Source organism: Fukomys damarensis, unplaced genomic scaffold (genome assembly GCF_012274545.1).
Source record: "Fukomys damarensis isolate Sample0158 unplaced genomic scaffold, DMR_v1.0_HiC HiC_scaffold_4, whole genome shotgun sequence".
NCBI classification, from domain to species: domain Eukaryota; kingdom Metazoa; phylum Chordata; class Mammalia; order Rodentia; family Bathyergidae; genus Fukomys; species Fukomys damarensis.
This window is the reverse complement of record NW_022900916.1, coordinates 66589184-66601573: the sequence shown is the minus strand read 5'-3', so window position 1 is coordinate 66601573 and position 12390 is coordinate 66589184. Positions and strand designations below refer to the sequence as shown.

General features: G+C 33.7%; 1 protein-coding gene across 1 annotated transcript in view; it reads left to right on the top strand.

Moving 5' to 3' along the window:
* The window catches only part of Rundc3b (RUN domain containing 3B), a 163990-nt gene that overhangs the window by 131401 nt on the left and 20199 nt on the right, over nt 1-12390 (top strand). Inside the window, exons 10-11 of the mRNA XM_010632934.2 lie at nt 6143-6289; nt 12219-12340. Coding sequence (XP_010631236.1) covers nt 6143-6289; nt 12219-12340 — 269 coding nt within the window. The remainder of the gene's footprint in view (nt 1-6142; nt 6290-12218; nt 12341-12390) is intronic.

Sequence of the window (12390 nt, the reverse complement as noted above, 5' to 3'; positions counted from 1 at the left end):
GGAAGAACAAAAAGGGAAAAGAAAAAAATGTGAGAGAATGAAAAGATGAAAATAAAGTGTTTGTAGATGGGGAGGGGAGGAGGGGGTGAAGGGAGGGCAGAGGTAAGGGGAAAAAAATGAGAATCAAGACTTGCCATGTAAAGGTACATGATCCCAACAATGAATGTAACTGTACTGTATCCCCAAATGTACCAATAAACTCAATAAAAAAAAAAAAGTTCATACTGGAGCACAATTTGTCAGGAATTTTCCAGGTGTCCAAAAGAGAAAAAAAGAGAAGAAGGATATTCTATATAAAAAGATTAACACAAAAAGAAACGGATGCAAAACATTATGTGAGTAAGATCACTGTAATAAAGTTTTCAGGTTTTATTAGAAGCAAGTAGATACTCTAGGAACATGGAACATCTTTTATTGGGACTTCCCATTTTTATCTGAGATAAGCCATTTTGTAAAAGATTAAAATTCCTGTAAAATCCTCTACATTATTAAGAGAGAAATATACCTTCCTTGGTGCTTCATATTCCTGGGACAAATTCTCAAATTGAATTTTAGAAAATTACTTAGTGGGAAACTTGGTTATGGAATGCTATTTGGAATAAGGATAGTAAATAATTGAATTTTTTTTCTTTAAAAACAATGAGAACTTGGTTTCTTCCTAAAAAGATATAAATCATTTACAGTGAAACAATGTTTAGCATTTGTAATCAATCCAGAGTTTCATTATTTTATTGCATTTCATGGTAGGGTACTGAGTGAAGATAAGCTAACAATAATTATAAGAAAAATTCTAAAACTAAGTAGAAATAAAGTTTTTGGTGGCATATTATATATTTATATAGTTACAGTTATATACATAGAAAGTATAAGGACTTTTTAGAGTTTAGTTAGGTTCCACAGAATAAATTCTATTCATTGGCTATTTCTGTCATACCAAAAAGGGCTTGCTTAAGATACTGAGCTATTTTTCCTTTGAAATATAAAACAGCTCTTTGAACCTTAAATGAAAATTGTCCTGTTTTCTTTCAAATTATTTTTTAGGAAAACTGGATTCTGTCTTTCATTAGAGAGACTTTGGGTTTGTAAACCCACAACATTTTTGAATTTCACATAACCATCAAAACATGTGCAGGGTGCCAGGCGTGGTGACACACGCCTGTAATCCCAGCACTCAGGAGGCTCAGGCAGGAGGATCACTGTGAGTTCGAGATCAGTTTGAGCTACATAGTGAGTTTCAGATCAATCTCAACTACATAGTGAGACCCTGTCTCAAAACAAAACAAAACAAAAAAATAAAACCATGTGCAGGGCGGGCAGTTGAAAATATATTTAAAGAACTCATTAAGTAGTTTGTGGATAGTTCATAATACTGACACATTTCAACAGTTACATATAAAATTCAAATTTTACTTTTAAATAATATATTGTTATCTGCTGAGTAAAAGACTTTTCTAGAAAAGCAAGACAAGGATTTCTTAAGAACCCATATAAACCAATTATTGAGAATGGTAGAATAAAAGAGGAGAATTTAAAGTATACTTCATATACTTTTGTGAGGTTGTCATGAAAATAATGTGACAATCCAAATTTTTTGGATTATTATTTATTTGTATTTTTAATAATATTGTCCTCTAATACATTTACTTAGTTGTATATTTTCAGTTGTGAAAAGTGCTGTATGTGAGACATTGTGTAGATTTAAATTTGTAGGTTAAAACTTTTAAATTAGATAACAGGTTCTGAGAAAATAATAAGCCACTATAGGAGCTTTGCATGTTTTAACTAATTTAAACCTTATATAAATATTATGAGGTAGGTACAGTAGTTATCCCTACTTTATAATTGTAGATTGTAAGATTAAGATCACAAAGTCCCGTAGATTAATAGTAGAACTGTCACTAATCTGTGCAGTCTGATTCCACAGCTCTTGATCTTCACTTTTGCTATCAAATGGTGTGTGGAAAGAGTACAGCAAGTGCCCTGCTGCTAATCTATACTGTCTCAGCCCAAAATTGCAAATACTTTTAAAAGGCTTCCAATGTTATGCTAACCATTCTACAATGAAGAAATAGGAAATAAAGCTAACATCTTCAAGTAGTTTATAATCAAAGTAGAAGGACTAAAAGACTAAACTATTAGGGTAATTGGTTATTAAATTATATGACTATAAAGCAATACAAGTGGTATCACTGGACAGAAGTAGTCTGGAGATCTTCATGAAAGAGATATAAAATGAAATGGACCTTGGGAGATGGACATGATTTTGATCCTGTGAAATATTTGAGATATAGTTAAGGCTTGGGAAGCAAAGGCAAGATGATAATGTTTTCAGTATATAAGGAAACTCAGATTTTGAATATTTTTTCCCTAATGTTGTAGCCTTGCAGCTTGCTATCTCAGAAATACTATTTTAGTATTAAAAGTGTTAGAATTGGCCTCATAATTGGCTTGACTGAGTTACATGTAGCTTCTTTTTTAAATGATTTTGAAATCATTACATGCATCAAGATTGAATAATGTTATTATGGAGGGCCAAATTCCTGTACAATCTAAAGAAAAAATAACAGCAATCTAGAGGCAGATACTATAGAGAAGTTAATAAAATTAACTATGGTAAATTTATTACTGCTCCCCTGTCAGTTTTCCTTAGTGGACCTTTCTGTAGAAACTTTATTTTAATGAGACTATGGTAAATGATTTATAGCATAGGTAAGTGACAGGTAAAATTAGCCGACTAACTTCAACACTGGCTAGAATTCCAATTAAAGTAAAATGCTAACTATCACATAGTTTACCCTTATCACTGATTTACCGTATTAAATAGAAGTTATTGAGTAATTTACAGTGATCCCATTTTTAAGTTGAACCAAAACAAGAAAAATGCCATTCCTCATATTAACATTAGTTACACCACTTCGAATAGGCTTTGATAATAATGGTATATTTTGCTTTTTCTAAGGTAAGCGATGGGATTCTTTGATTGCAAGCAGCCACAGTCAGTTGTTGAGCACAAATTTGAGTGTTTCATTGTTTTGGAGAAGCCTAGCTTACTCCTCTTGGACACTGTTGCCATGATTATAAATGAGTAGTCGATTAAATAGCATCGCCATTCTTTGCTACAGCACAGGTTATAAACAGGATAGTGGACCTCACCAGCTTTAAAAAACAGAATTAGGGTTCAAGTACATGTTTAGTTCTAGAGAGTTTGTGCAGTATGCTCATGGCAGTGGCTGTGGTTTGCCTTTAAATGTTGTGACTGTGTCCTGCAGGCCCACGGAAGGGACGGAGCTGAGCACTCAAGAGGGGCTTTAATGCAGCGTTTGGCAGAGTTGCCTTCTACCTGCCAGTTGAAAAGCATACTAAAACTTTCCAGCCTGCTAAGCAGCCTTACTCTTTCTTGTTCCGTCTCTTCAGATATTCTTACGCTGTGCAGCAGTGGCTCTGTATGTGAATGCTATGCACTGAGGATATGCTAGAAAATAAATAAATAAGTAAATAAAATGTGTGCAGGACAGTGCCTCGTACCATTCAGGTATCCGTTTGTTACCTGTGCTTGTTAGCCCCAAACTCCACTTAAAATCTCATTCTTAAAAAAAAAAAAAAAAAAAAAAAATTAGTAACTCAGAGGGAAACAAGAGAAGTAGATCTAGAGAAGTAGATCTGAGCCTGGAGACACAGCTCAGTGGTGGAAAGCTTAGCATGCATGAGGCCGTGGTTTGATCTCCGCACCATTTTTAGAAGTACATCTAGAAAGAGCTGGGTTGAGCTCCTCCAGGGGACTGAGGCAGGGCCTGCAGGAGGGACTCTGCTGATACACTCTGGTCCGGGCCCCATTGTTAGAATAAATGCATTAGACAATGTCTGTCCACTCTAAATTGACTCTGGTGGAATCCAAAACCCAGGGGTTGGTTTCACCCTGCTTAACGCATTCCCACATCACCGTGTGCTGGTGTGGTGTGCTCAGAGTCTCTTCAGAGTGGCAGGGCAGTGACCACAATATGCTGCCTCCACATTCCTCACAAAGATGAAAAATAGATCCTCCCTTGACCAAAACTATACCTGTTCCTTACACTGAAACTCTCTTATATTCTGTTTAAGAGGACCAAGCAGCTGTCCATAAAAAAACACATTATTAGGGTTTCTGAGATGAAGATCTGATGACAGCATCTTAATTTGTCATTAGTAAAAAAAAATCTCTGTAGAAAACTGTTATATAAAAACTTTTGTGAAACTTTAAAGTTTTAGGGTTTTTTTTTTCATTTTATGAGGTATAAAAACTTTTACTTTCCAGACAGAATATTTTATAAATTAGGAGTTGTTACAAGATCCCAGTGATGAATGTAACTGTACTGTATCCCTTGAAAGTACCAATAAACTCAATGAAAAAATAAATAAATAAATTAGAAATTGTTTAATTGCTTATTAATCAGTTTTTATCAGTGTCATTTCCTCATAGATAACACATTTGTTTTTCTCACATGCTGCTCTGAGTACTACTTCCTCAGAATCAGTTATGACACTGAAGTTGTTTTCCAGTGATGTTCACTAGAAGTCATGTGTGAAAGAAATATCTACTAATAGTACCAAAAATAATGGCATTTTTTCTAATAGATTATCTGGCCAGTAATCTTTATTTCTGCTTTATATGATTTTTCCATAAATCTTAAATGCTTGTAAAGATTTACTGTTTTCATTGTAAAGCACTAAAATATCTTAAAATTAGTTTTTAAATCTTCATTTTTTCCAGTGAAATGAGACTGTGGCAACTAGCCAAAAACGGTATCTTGGGGATACATTGTCACTGACTTCTGCCTACTTTACTTTTAATATTGCATTCTAGGACAGAGACTAGTGTTTCTACCAGATAATGTTTCTATTTAGAAATATTGGGACAAATCCTTTAAAAATCAATTTTATTGGTGCATTTTAGATGCACAAAATGTACATTTTACCTGTACGTAATACACCGTGATTCTTGTTTGTCCCCCCATTCCTCCCCACTGAACCCCGCTTCCAAAGAGAGTTTACAAAAACTTTTTTCCTTCTTTTTTTTTCTGGTTCCTTCCTCTCCCCCCCGCCTTTGTTCCCCTTTCCTTTGGAACATTTTCTTCCCATTTCACAGTATCTGTTATACTTTCTAGTCTTCGGAACAAATATTTTTGACATACATAGATACTATGTCAAATCAGAAATATTTGCTTGCAGCCTGTTAGCGACATGTAAATGTGGGACCATGAGAATCGTTAATAGAGGGACGCACGGGCTGATTTTCTTTTGGAAAGGATTGTATGCCAGCACCTCTTTCTTCATTCAGGGCATTTGAGAAGTAACAAGAATATTGGTTTTGTTCTGTTTTTGTTCTTAAAACAACTTTCCACAAGGAATGTAAACATTATCTATTACACATATGTACTAATAAACTAAAATTTTTTTAAAAGAACTCTTTTAAAATTTTTCTTTTACCAAGACTTGTCATGTAGAGCTACAAGATCCCAACAATGAATGTAACTGTACTGTATACCTAAAATGTACCAATAAACTCAATTAAAGCTGAAAAAAAAAAAGCAGACAGGCAAAAGAAAAAAATTTTTTCTTTAATGATCAAATGTTAATTTCATGACAATGATCAGTTGGCAAAATAATTCTTTTTGTTGGGGGGTGGTTACCAGGGATCAAACTCTGGACCTTGTGTTTGCAAAACAGGCAGCAGAACCACTAAGCTAAATCCCTGGCCCCTAAGTTTTACTACTTGTATAGGTTATTTCTAAATGTTGTAGCTAAAAAGCCCACACACATGGAATCTTTGTGGCCATTAAATAGCCTGTATCTTCAGGATATCACCACTGTTTTTTAGTTAAAATGTAAAATGCTGCTTAAAATCTGTAGTCTTTAGAAATAGTCTGTATGGAATCAATAGGAAATCTGAGTTTTACCAGTAGCAATCTGTTGCATCCACTAGAGAAAGAGTGCAAGGCACAGATTGCATGAGAAAATAGTGCTAGTCCCAGTCAGCTTTGCTGTTCAGTCTATTGACATACCGTTTTTACACTATTACTTTGGGGGGCCTAAATTGATACCGTTAGGTTCCTCTGCCATTGTAGAACAGTGAAGACAAAAGCACTCACCATCTTAATATTCACAGGACTGTGTTAAAGAATAATGATTTAAGATCAAGACAAGAGTTAACTGCCCACCTCACCAACCAGTGGCCTTCCCCAGGAGCTCTGGATGCCAGTGCTGTTGCCTTGGATACGTTGCTTTACCGAAAACACAATAAACAGTGGTATGAGTAAGTGTAATACTTTTTTTCCAACTAATTACAAATTCACTTGTCCCAAAACATGTGACAATCCACGGTGTTTTCTCAGTTATTCTTCCGAATTTATTAGAACAAAGGACTACTTTGATAAGGTTGCATTAAGACAAAATATGTTAACATTTTTGAAGCCAAGGCACCCTGGGGAAGTAAAATATCTGCGAGATTGTTATACAGTATTACTGTACCAGCCAGTCCTTCAGTGACATCTAGGAGTTTATGTCTAACGAGCTGCTTATTTTTAAATTCTAGCTTTGGTGTGATATTTGCCTAAAATTAATTTTCCTCTTCATCAGGAAAATATTAAATGTTGACTCATGAAAGGATGAAAGATATACACTTGTTCTTTGTGGCCTGAAAGAATTTTGTTCATTTTCAATGAAGCTAAGTTTTAGAAAGGGTAGAATATATGATTACTTCACGCGTGAGCCACAGACCCTTTTCTTATTTTTTTTGTAATATTCAGGAATATTATTTAGTTATAGTGACTCAGTATTGAATGAGCTGCAAAATCTTCTCTTAGGTGTTTTGATATTAATAGATTGTTATCACTTTCCTTTCATTTGTAGTCACTTTACACCATAATCATTTGTCTTCACTATATTTTCCTGTTTTCAACTAATCTCTTTAATTAATTTTATTGGTACATTTAAGATCTACAGTACAATGACATTCATCATTGGAAATTTGCACCTTTACATAATCCATCTTGATTCTTATTTTTTTCCTCATTCCTTTGCCCTCTCTTCAAACTCTACACCCCTCCCTATCTACAAAGACTTTGTTTCCATTTTTTCGTTTTCTCATATAATTCTATTCCCTTCTTTTCCCCTACCCCTTCCACTTTCCCTTTCCCTTTTCACCTCTTCCTATTTCACATTATCTCTTATACCTTTTTGTCCTTATTTACACTTTCATTTTTTTACACTAGAGAAACTATTTGATATTTACATGTGTCCTATTGATTTCACTTAAGAGCATTGCCGCAATGTGTATCCATTTAGCTATAAAGGTCTCTATTTTCTCTTCTTTATGGCTGAGTAGTACTCCATTTTATGTTTTTCGTGATCTGTTTTGTTCCCCCCTTTATCTCTTTCCCTCCCTTCTTCCTTTCTTTCTTTCCATGATCTTTTCTTCCATGTCACCCCCATTTTTTTCTCTTTTGTGTTTGGATTTCTCTGACATAGCATAGTCACATCTGGGCTTCTTAAGTGTTTCTTTTCTAGGTGGTTAGTACACATTTATCTAAGGGATGTTTTTTAAGCACGGACAATGCTTTTTCTGTTTATCAAAAATAGAATTCAAAATGAATTTTTCTCTTTATTGTTGAAATAATTGATAGTAATTTTAGTGCTTTTCCTTGTTTTGTTGATTATTAGAAGCAAGCAAATCATTCGTGGAGTAAATCAGTAGTACTCTTCAACTGCTAAACCATGTTTCTTCGTGTAACTCCAAGTGTTGACTTCAGATATTTCATGTATTGAGATCTTGTTCTTTTATATACTCCTATGAAATTTTTGAATATTAGAGTATATTTCATTATACTTTTATGTCATGGTAATAGAGAATATTTTATTTTTTATTTCTAACTTATGATTGAAAAGCTATGATAGAAAATTTATAGTAATACTTGATATACTTTACATGGTACCTTGGTTCATGAATACTTTTTGTTTGCAAACAATTTGTAAATGGAAGCATTTGGCCAAATTTTGCTCTTTTTTTTTTCTTTCAAACTCTGACTAGGGTGACAGACACCACCACAGCCATCTTTCCCACAAACACACACGTGGCCATCTTTTCCAAAATTGTTTGTGAACAAATTGTTTGTGAACTATTGTACCATTGTATATGTAAAACATGAAATGCTCATGCTTTGAAAATATTGTGATAACATTAAACCTTATTAAGTTAAAAGACTGTGTCTTTTTTATTGTAATATCCACATCGTCATCTGGGGTAACCACAAGACGTGTACCTTTGTCTCCTACAAAGTAAACTATTCAGGAGCCAATATAGAGCCTAAAGTAGACAATTTATTTCCAGTTTACCCCTCTGTATGTGCAATAATGACTGATTTTTACAAAGTAATGCAACAGCAGCAGAAGTAGTTGCAGTCTCAGAAAAGCAGGCAGGGAAACTGCTTGTTCTTCTGTTGAGGATAGATCCAGATTTTATGGTTGATTTAGTTACTCCATTAGCTTAAAAAGAGGTATCTCTTCCTGTTTAGCATCACCCCTTTGATGTGACTTGTCAAAAAGTGTTCAGAGAATTCTGCCCAGAAGTAGAAGCAACCAAAGGAAGCAAAGTACAGAAACCATTGAAGGGCTACTGGTGAGCATCTGCCTTATTGGGCACACAGTGCCGAGGCGTTTATCCTGCTGTGATCAGTTGGCTGCCTGTGACTGGCTGGAGCTTGCTCCTTATTACAAAACAGATACTCCTAAATTAGGTCTCAGTTTGTTATGTACTGTCAAGTTACAGTTTGTTCCTAGGAACTCAAAAATGTGATTTGTGGCTCTTCGTTATAGTTCCAAAATTGAGCTGTTGGATAATTTGGTGATATTATTGCCTACTCAAGGAAGGATGCCTCTCACAACAGGAAATCTAAAATCTATTTGCTATTCTATTAAAATTTTTAAAAATGATTTCTGATTTATTTCTTCATTATATAAGCTTGGCAATATTAGCCATGCTGAAATTCATATCTTTTTCTTTACTTCAAACATAATACTGTTTAAAAATTAATAGAAATTATATATAAAACTCAACAATCAGTATATATGGGATGATAAAAACATGCAGTATTTAAGTTTTTAAAATTTTATTACAGTAAAGGACACATTACTATCAATTTCCCTGAAAATATTCTGCTTAACTTTGAACACACTCCTCCCATCATTTTTGCCACTTTCTGAAGCTGTCCTTGAAATCCTTGTTTGTGAGTGTGTTGATCTTTGATTTTGAAAAAATAACTGAATGCTGCTGCTGAGCACCATCCAACAAAGAGGTAGGCTTAAGAAAGTGTTACAGTGCGTCCTCATCTGCCTCATTCTCCAGACCTAGCACTGTGCAGATTCTAGCTCTCCTCCAAAGTCAAAGTGGCCAGAAAGGCAAACATTTTGTATTGATGCAGGACTTCCAGGCAGCCACAGCCCAGCCAACTAAAGACGTGAAAAAGCACTTCCACAACTGCTTCAGGAAGTGGCAAAAGGATACGATGTGTTCAGAGTAGGGGCACATTCTGAAGGGGATTAATGGTAATGTGATTTTTACTATAATACTTTTTAAAAATTTAAACATTTACCATGTTTCTGTTAGACCACATATAAAGCATATTTTGTTCATACAGAATAATTGTTTACTTTTTTCTTTCAAATAAGTTCTGTTCTAGTATCTTTTTTTTTAACGTGTAAAGTGCAGGTAACTTGAGTTTGTTAATTTAATTTTATTAAATTATCCATTAGATAATCTTGTTAGATTATTGCCTAATCTACCCATTCTTATCCCGAAAATCAAATTCATTGTCATATTTGTATATTTTAGCTAAACTTCTTTAGACTTTTAAATTTATCGATGGATTTCAATTTGGCTGTCCAATTATAAGATGTGTGGGATTTTCTATGCCCTTTATGACATATTGCTTAGGCTTTTAATTTTAATTAATAACTTTCCCTTCAAATGTATGAGTTCTCTTCCCATGTGTGTTATTCAAGCACCTTTAGAGTAGGAGTCTCTAAAGCACTGGGGCTGGAAGACATTTTACAGTCTGTAGGTTGAGCAGTGACTTCGCTCACGTGTATCGTTCCCTATCAGACTTTCCTTCTGTCCTCTCAGACTGTAATAGATTAAGTGAATCCACATCATTCCACTATAGCAAATGATTATCTTCTTCCTTAAATAGATTTCCATGAAGAAAAACAAAAATCAAAATGACATTATCTCCATTCACATGCATGTGCCACTATGTATACAGTGTGCATGTATTTTTGTTTTCTACCTGTGGATAATATTCATATCCTTCTGTATATCACACTCCGTTGCCTTGCACAGATAAATTATTATTTAGTTACCAGATAACTTAAATTTTATTGACCTCAGTACATGTATTAGGCAAATAAATAACACATATCCATTTTATTGTTTCTGATCATTGATATAAAATGTAAAGTTATAGAAAAATTAACCAATGAATAGCTTCAGGTCTTTCACTCAATATTCTTTTAAATTGCCTTTTTTTGGTACTCGATTTTATGTATGTTTGTTTTTAAGTGATTTAAAAATGTTTAAATAGATGTTGACTTACAGTAGTAGATTTTATTATATTACCAGTATCCATGACATATGACATAATTCCTACAAGTTTAATTTAAAATACATTTAGCAGTGTAATGGTATATATAAAACTATAGTTTTGTGTATAGTCAGACATATGACTTACTATTGGGGGCTAGAATTTTGATTAAATTAAGCCAATGTTCTAAAAATTATATTCTAAGAACAAGTCATAGGTGCTAATTGCATTGTTATCTCTGGTAGGTAAGATTTAAATCTTACAGTATGGTTTTGGGTTTTTTTTAATGAAAAATAAAGTTTCATAATAAAATAATAAGAGAACAATAGTTAATACACTCTATCATTATTTTCAAAGTAGTTACTCAGAGTATAAGACATAGACAAAAAAAATCTTGCTTACAAAGAAAGAGATAATAGCACAAAATGAGGCAAGAATTCTAAAATAAGACTTAGTGTATGGCCTTTAAAGACAATGGATAGTGTACTGTGTGACAAGCAAATGTTTGTTCCACGGTGCTGCCACTCTGGAAATCAGGTATTGTATCCTGTGGAAGCCAAAACTGCTCTGTGCCATATCAAGAGCACCTTAACTGGTTTCCTTCCAGATGGTGGGTCTGTCATCATCTCAAGCATGGGAGGAAACAGTGTAAGGTGCTCTTCTTAATATCTTATGAAGGAAGCACTTAATTTTGGGTTGAAATTTGTATTATTGCTTCAGAGCTTCATTTTCTAAATTCTGTTTCTATATTCATTGGTATTTACATAAAATTTATATTCTCAAGGACTGTTCACTAACTGAAAAATTAAAGGGTAGAAGGTTTGAAATCACTTTGGATTTGGAAGTGGGATGTTCTGAAATGACCTGTTACGATCATGCAGAAAAGCTCTTTTGGTGATGCTGTTCTAGGGGCTACCCCTCAGTGGGTAGCAGTCCCGGAGGTTACTGTAGCTGTCTCATTTAGGACTTGGTAAATTCCATGTCCTTTTGCTTTTGAGTATTTTGGTTTTTGTAAATATTACTATATATAAATTTTAATTTAAATTATTAACAAATTTCCTATGATAAAAAATGAGGATCAGAAACATGCCTTAAGCCATCAATTTAAAAATCAAAAATTTCAAACTTCTAAATTACAGTGTAGGAGTTTGTAATAATTTGGTTTTCTTTTTATTGTCTGATAGCATCAAGGCATTGAAAAACTCAATTTCTTGAGACACTGGTCCTTATTAAGTTAAGCCACTTTTGTTTCTTTATTAATAGTAATCTGTAAAATTTATTTTTAAAATTATAAATAAATCAGTTAGAGGTTCCCATTTTTAATCATGTGAGTAATCAAAAATTAGTGTGAAAACTTTAATTTGACAAATTACTTTTCTTCTCTGCTTTCAGTGAGTAAAACAGATACACTTCCAAAGAGAATATGGAGAAAATTTGGACAGAGGGCAAACTGAGGCAATTTGAGCAAATAAAGGCAAAATTTAGAGGCAATGTTAGGAGAAAATTAACCAGAAATTTCATAAACTGAAAATCTCTAAAGAATATCTCTAGAAGTTCATTTTTGTAAAAAGAAATTCAAGGAGCATTTTTTTTTCCTTTTTTTTACAGGAAAAGTTACCAAAGTCTTGACCAGTTATCGGCAGAAGTTAGCCTTTCTCAGACTTCACTGGATCCAGGGCAGTCCCAAGATGGAGATGGAAAACAAGACACATTGAATTCAATCAGTGAAGGCAAGAAAAGCCATCTTTTTGAAAGTTAACTTCTGTTGTACTATATATAT